The sequence below is a fragment of the Camelina sativa genome, unplaced genomic scaffold (genome assembly GCF_000633955.1).
Source record: "Camelina sativa cultivar DH55 unplaced genomic scaffold, Cs unpScaffold21241, whole genome shotgun sequence".
Taxonomy (NCBI): Eukaryota; Viridiplantae; Streptophyta; class Magnoliopsida; order Brassicales; family Brassicaceae; genus Camelina; species Camelina sativa.
In genome coordinates, this window is record NW_010942234.1 from 1 (window position 1) to 274 (window position 274).

At 50.0% G+C, this 274-nt stretch overlaps 1 protein-coding gene across 1 annotated transcript; it reads left to right on the forward strand.

Moving 5' to 3' along the window:
* Positions 1-6: 6 nt before the first annotated feature.
* Positions 7-270, forward strand: LOC109132098 (auxin-responsive protein SAUR32-like; the record flags this gene model as incomplete). Its single annotated transcript, XM_019243215.1, has 1 exon — positions 7-270. A coding segment is annotated over one exon (264 nt), but the record flags the coding sequence as incomplete, so codon positions are not given.
* Positions 271-274: the final 4 nt, after the last annotated feature.

The following is a 274-nucleotide window of genomic DNA, read 5'->3' on the forward strand; positions in this document are numbered from 1 at the left end:
GTAGAGAGATTGGTGCAGATCAAAGGCTTTTCCTCGGCAAAGAAACCGTGTTCTGTAGAATACGGTCGTGATTCTGTCCCAAAAGATGTGAAGGAAGGTCATTTCGCGGTGATAGCCGTCGATGGGTATCATGAGCCTACACAGAGATTCGTTGTCCCGTTGATGTTTCTGGAACATCCTATGTTCCGTAAGCTTCTAGAACGAGCAGAGGAGGAATACGGGTTCGACCACCACGGAGCCCTGATGGTACCTTGCCAACCAAGCCACCTCCAGA